This window comes from Diospyros lotus, chromosome 7 (assembly GCF_014633365.1).
Source record: "Diospyros lotus cultivar Yz01 chromosome 7, ASM1463336v1, whole genome shotgun sequence".
NCBI classification, from domain to species: Eukaryota; Viridiplantae; Streptophyta; class Magnoliopsida; order Ericales; family Ebenaceae; genus Diospyros; species Diospyros lotus.
In genome coordinates this window covers 26,927,300-26,933,445 of record NC_068344.1, presented here as the reverse complement: position 1 = coordinate 26,933,445, position 6,146 = coordinate 26,927,300, and the positions used below count along the sequence as shown (strand labels likewise).

The following is a 6,146-nucleotide window of genomic DNA, read 5'->3' as shown; positions in this document are numbered from 1 at the left end:
TCTCATTTTTAATTTTTTATTAATTTAAAAATTTAGAAAATATAGGCCTTCACAATTTTTTTTCAAATCATCTCCTCTAATAAGTTATGAAAACAAAAAAAAAAAACAAAAAAACCATCTCCCTTTTAATATATGTTATTTTTCTACATTGAATTAATTTTAATACTTTTAACATTTGTACACAACTTTAAATTTTCTATGAGAAAGAAAAACTAATTTTTTTTTACAATATTTGAAATAGAAAAGCTAAAAAATATTTTCTCAACTAAATAGCGTCGAGAAGCTAAACCGACCTCTATTGCTTAAATGACACTCCTTGTTTGTCTTTTTTTTTTTTTAAAAGATAAAAATAGTTAAATTTTATCTGATCAAAATAAACATATTGATAGACAATCAATAATAAATGCCAAAAAGGGATTTACAAGAGTTGAACAATCCCCTGGAACCTCAAAGGCAAAAGGTAAGAGTCAAACAATTTTAACCACAACCTAGATCATGAAAGACTTGTTAGAAGAAAAAATAAAATACTCTCTATATTATCCTTAATCTAATTCATATCACTTAAAATAGAAAACACGGGACAAATGATGATGAATACTGATAACAAAGCCCAACGTGGCCCAAAACCAAGGACACAGGCCTGAAATTGCCTACACCATCACGAATCCAAGGGCCAATCAAGGCCATATATGGCCCTCTAGCTCCATTTAACGAATTTTATTTTAATTGATCACGTGACTTTATCTAAACCACTTTCTCAACATAAAACACTTACATAAAAACGTGAAGTGAATTATTTATTATACTCCTATGACATCACTGTTACATTATTTTCAGGGACTGATTTAAATATCAAAAAACTTATTGGGAAACAAGACTCCTTTTTTTTTTCTTTCGAGTATTTGGAATGTATTTAGTCTCAAGAATTGCCGAGATGATCTCAGATTAGGAGACCACAGAATATATAGCTACCACGGGGTACTGGCCACACTGATACCACATTGCACAAACCCAACAAACACCAAAGCAGAAACAGGCGATTCCTTTCCCTTATATTTTTTTTTTTTCTCCCCCATATTCTCCTTTCTCGAAGTTCAAACCAATGACCACAATTCAACAAAACATGTCCTCTTTATAAAAGGAAGCTAAATACAGTGAAGTCATTTACAATGGCAAATTGACAGAGGGATACATTGAGAGAACCATAACCTCGATGATCCTCCTGTGAAGTGACGATATTACATTACCCTTTGATACATTTTACTTCCACATTATAACAAAAGTAATAATGACCTAAAACTTGCAGGAGCTAACATTAATTACACTCGCCAAAGCACTACATGACATGAACAAAACAATGTCGAAGAAAATGGAGCTCCTTGTCGATGTGACAAGATACCGGAGGCCAAGGCATGCTCCTCAACATGCACATGGTCGCGCTAATTCAAAACACCGCTTTCTAAAGAATGCACCTCGTGTCGCAGGGCCACGAGTCAAAATGAAAACAAAGAAGGAAAAAGAATGGCTAGGACCCAAAAATAAAGAGATCCCTTGCCCAGGTGAAGGGAGCATATGTGATACCCACCGATGTGGTGAGCGGCTGTGAAATTTTATGCACAAGTTTTGCACATTGATGGATGTGTAGATTTGACTGCACCACGGTATCTTTAATCTGATCTTTGGTGTAAAAATGCAAACCCCGAGTTCTCGCGAATCAATGGCGGAGGTTCGATGTCCGTGATCTCCACTTGTTGCATTGACTTGGAGATGTCATCCACGGAGAAAGGAATGCTGCATATATATTTATTTCAGAATGAATTGACTGATAAAGCTACATGAGCTTTTGATCAACATAAGATAAAACAGAATCTCTATTAGTTGGTGATATTTAAAATGCTACCTTGAATCATCGTCCAACAAAAACGAACTGCTTACAGCATTGTTCGAATCTTCTGTCATCAGAACTCTCATACTTGAAATTACCTGTGCCAATGGACAGGATTTCTTTAATGAATTTGCTAGAAAGAGAGGGTAAAAAAATAATCAAACATTAACAGATTGATAGAGTGGAATTGGCGAAGTTGATCACAATGGGACAACTCAAACCTAACCAAGAAAAAAATAAACAATAGGATAATACTCAAAGACTTAAGAGTAAACTTAACTTACATCTGAAGAGACAGTGTGCGTGCCATATTTGTCATCCCAGTACATGGTACTGATCCTATATAATTGCTGTATGCTGAGCACCTGAAGAAGCATCAGGCACAAAATATGAAAAACAACCAAATAAATAGAAAAAGAAGGAAGCTAAAACATAATTTTTTCTGGTCATGAACAGTTAGAAGATAGTTTTCACTCACAGGACAGAGTTCATTCGTTATTTCATTCAAATTCTTTTTGGGCTTTTGATGTATAACCTGAATCATGACAAAATGAGATAGAAGGTAAACAGCAATACATGTGGCTGTAGACATGATTGATTTAGAATACAAGGCAAAAAACCATATCATACCAGGAACCCAACTGCTTGTCTTATATGCTTCAATTCATCCCAAGCTGACCCTGCATACTGAACACCAAAGAACCACCAATAAGGCCTCTGAAATGTGCAGGTAACAAAGGTTACACTACTGAGAAGTGCTTACCTCCTCAGTAGCATTGCCACACCAGTGTTCCAATTCAGCTAGGCCTGCCTTTACAAACTCCCCATTACTGAACGAGCAACACTCACGCCTCAAGAGAAGACTGAAAAAATTAATAAGACAGTTTCAGTGCTTTCTTGCAGCAAGTGAGAAGTTGGAGATTTAATAAATAATGCAAAAAAAAAAAAAAAAAGAAGGAAAGATTTTGGAGCATTTGCCTGTTGAATAACTGGACGTTGACGAATGAGAATATCTGAGTGAACACTTTGCGTACTAAGAACGGCGGAACCTGTAGAGCCACATGTAAGAAATGATGCTATTCCTTAAAAGGTTCACTCTTGCCGTATTATGTAAATTTCAAAACTCACATAGTTTGCTTTCATTATCTTCAAGTAGGCGTTCAGACTTTTCACAATGCTTTGCCAATGAGCAATCAGAGCCTGTTGAGCAACAGCATGAGCCTGGGAGCGACCCTTCACTAAACTCGCTCGGGATGTCCTTGGTGCCTGCGTTGACAAAAGACAATTCAGGTCCACATGTTCTTGTTTGTAGCCTACTTGGTTCTAGCCCTTGAAATATTTTGATTGACTCGCATGGATAATCCAACATAGTTCAACACTTTTGAGTGATATCACCCATATCCATGGAAACTAAGCAAATTCTGCATGCTTTGGAGGCTGGAAAACTTATTTTAAGTGTTTTTTAGTACCTCATAACAGGATAAATTATTGCTTATTACCATTTTCTTTTCTTTAATGATCTTATAGGCAGTCAGGAGGCTATGTTGAGCAATATTTCCCAGGCCAGCTAAAATTTAGTCCTTTTAAATAATAATTGAAGCTAGCTACGTCCAACATGATTGGCATATAAAAAGCAATAAGCAATAAAGCATGGCAGATGTGGAGCAAAACTGGGGAAGAACAAACAAATTCATAGATGAGATATTAAGAGACTACTTGAGATGATCTGTTCATCATGTAATAAGTGCTTCAGCTGGGAGTGACAGCATACATCAAAGTTACTGGTAGAGGATAAGATACACCAAAATAACTTGATATCGAAATAATAAAGACAACATTTTAGCATGTGGTTTAGCTTCAATAAACCTTAACGTAAAGGAGTGGTGAAACAGGATTATCTATCCAAACATAGCCAACTCAAAGTAGTTAACTCATTATAGGATAATGATGGAGGGTTGATTGTACTCCAGGGTCAAAAGGATACCGCACAAAAAAAGAAATTTTGTACATAAAAATATTCACAGAACTCAAGCAAGTAAAATCACAAAATGTGAATTCAAAACAAATTTTCTTCCTCTTCTGGCAAATGAAATCCATCCCAATACAATGATAGATACCTGGATACATAATCCGAGCAATGGAGAAATCTCTTTCTTCAGATTGTCTCTTATCATCCCATATATTTTCTCAAGGAATGCAGTAAGCTGTTGTTTAAACAGCAAAGCTGGATACTTGGCTTCAACTTGCCGTAAGTCATCCAGTCTACCGAGCATTCGACCATTGAGAAATGAAAGCCCGGCACTTTGGGGAGATCCTCTTAATCCCTGGGATTAAAAAATGTAAACAAAGATAAGGAAGAGCAGAAAATCATAACGTCCTATAGAAGATGGCAAGAAGCTGAGTTTTTGATCATATATACTTGAGACATCCTCCCAAAAAGAGAAGCCGAAGTTGATCTTCTTCGTTGGGGAGTCAAGCTAGCTGCTCCACTTGCTTTGAGCGTGTGTTGAAGCAGCAGCAACAAAGTGGATGTATTAGATAACCAGTAAGCTAGTACATCATTATTATCTTGCACCTTCAGAAAAGCAAGTTACTTGACATTAGCATTGAGTAGTTGCAAAGCTCATAACTTAGGAGACAATACTATCAAGCCAGAATTTAATCCAACATACTCAGGAAGTAGTGAATAATAAAAATGAACGCAGTGATCATACAGAGATCAGAATTAGATACCTACCTCTATTGCTGAAGCAATTGTTTGAATTATACGGTCAAACACAGTAGTTCTTTCAACTTCAAATGACCTCCAGTGGAGGAGGCATTTATATATGACACAAGCAGCAACAGGTTTGCCCCCAGAAAATCCCAAGTCTTGTGTAATACACTTGATTAGGAGGTCCTGATTCTCCTGCATTAATACAGCAGATTGCACAAATCAAAAGAGACATTAATCACTAACTTTTCAGAGTCAATCTTAATATGGTGATATAAGTCATGCAATTGTTTTTGGTTCAATCCTACTTACTTGCTGCTTTTCATTAAGAGATTTTTGTGGCCTTTCTTCGGATTCAGGCTCTCGTGGATTTGATAAAGCAAGAGAAGTGTCCTGAAATAAACAGCATAGGGTAAGCCATACAAGTTTGTGGACATTTTCCACTTCATCAAATTTTTCCAATCTGCATTTCATAAAGTTATAATTTCTTCTTACCGCTGCAATCTTTGTTTCTCCATTCAGAACACTACCATTCTCAGGTGTTCTCTGAAATTATGTAAAGAAAGTACTCAGAAATGCATATACATGAAGCACTGTAATGAGTAAGCATATAATACCAGAAATGCATATACATGAAGCACTGTAATGAGTAAGCATATAATACTATAATAGCACCTGAATAATCATTGTCCTTTGCCGTGCAGATAAAGTTTTCCCAGTGGGGGAAATGGCCAATGCTTGCTGACGAAGTACTTGATTCTCTGACTCTGTATTAGAAAGTTTCTCCTCAAGCCTGAAACAGGAAAAAGTATTACAATAATTACAAATAATAACTAAAAGCACATGTATGCCTGCAATTAAACATTTAACAGTTTATAGACCAATGTCGAACTGAAGATGCAAGTGAATATAGAACACAAATAAATTATAAAGAAAAAGATGCTGGCTTTTCACTCTCTTTATGGAAGCTAAGGCAATTGAAGTCTTTTTGGGTCACAAAGCAAAGGGCTCAAACAGACTGTGACTCTTGCTTATTCCCACTGCCTTACAAAATCTAAAATAACGCATAAATTTGAGAGTTTTGTTTTTGCAGACCTCTGTACAGAATCTTGAAGGTTCTCTGCTCTACGTTCTGTGTCTTCAAGTTTTTTCACCAGATCTGTGTTTCTGGCCTCAGCATCTTTGAAGGTCTTCCTAGCTTCTTCAGCTGTTTGTCTTTCTAATAACAATGAGGCCTGGATAATTTAAAGCATCCTCCAAGTCAATGAACTCAAAATCTGAGACCTCGTATCATATATTATCAAATATATTTATATCAATAAAGTTCTATGTCATTTATCTTCAATTGTTTTCAGTATGACCATAAACAAAATTCCAAGAGCTCCTGAATGATAATTAATTGGTTAAGATGGATGTGCTGCCATACAAGAAAAGATAAAATTAGAAATGAAGTTATTCGTAATAAAGTAGGAGTAGTGCCAATCGAGGAGAAGATGAGAGAGACTAAACTAAGATGGTTTGGTCATGTGAGAAGGAGACCAAGAGACG

General features: G+C 36.0%; 1 protein-coding gene across 1 annotated transcript in view; it reads right to left on the bottom strand.

Moving 5' to 3' along the window:
* Nucleotides 1-1,112: 1,112 nt before the first annotated feature.
* LOC127805989 (myosin-17-like) overlaps nucleotides 1,113-6,146 on the bottom strand; it is a 35,184-nt gene continuing 30,150 nt past the window's right edge. The window contains exons 25-39 of the mRNA XM_052342908.1: nucleotides 5,694-5,833; nucleotides 5,274-5,391; nucleotides 5,094-5,144; nucleotides 4,911-4,991; nucleotides 4,623-4,793; nucleotides 4,305-4,460; nucleotides 4,003-4,209; nucleotides 3,014-3,151; nucleotides 2,864-2,934; nucleotides 2,649-2,748; nucleotides 2,516-2,572; nucleotides 2,364-2,420; nucleotides 2,170-2,250; nucleotides 1,901-1,983; nucleotides 1,113-1,791 (exon numbers count right to left, since the gene is read on the bottom strand). Of these exons, the coding sequence (XP_052198868.1) occupies nucleotides 1,668-1,791; nucleotides 1,901-1,983; nucleotides 2,170-2,250; nucleotides 2,364-2,420; nucleotides 2,516-2,572; nucleotides 2,649-2,748; nucleotides 2,864-2,934; nucleotides 3,014-3,151; nucleotides 4,003-4,209; nucleotides 4,305-4,460; nucleotides 4,623-4,793; nucleotides 4,911-4,991; nucleotides 5,094-5,144; nucleotides 5,274-5,391; nucleotides 5,694-5,833 (1,635 nt within the window). The 3' untranslated portion in view covers nucleotides 1,113-1,667. The remainder of the gene's footprint in view (nucleotides 1,792-1,900; nucleotides 1,984-2,169; nucleotides 2,251-2,363; nucleotides 2,421-2,515; nucleotides 2,573-2,648; nucleotides 2,749-2,863; nucleotides 2,935-3,013; nucleotides 3,152-4,002; nucleotides 4,210-4,304; nucleotides 4,461-4,622; nucleotides 4,794-4,910; nucleotides 4,992-5,093; nucleotides 5,145-5,273; nucleotides 5,392-5,693; nucleotides 5,834-6,146) is intronic.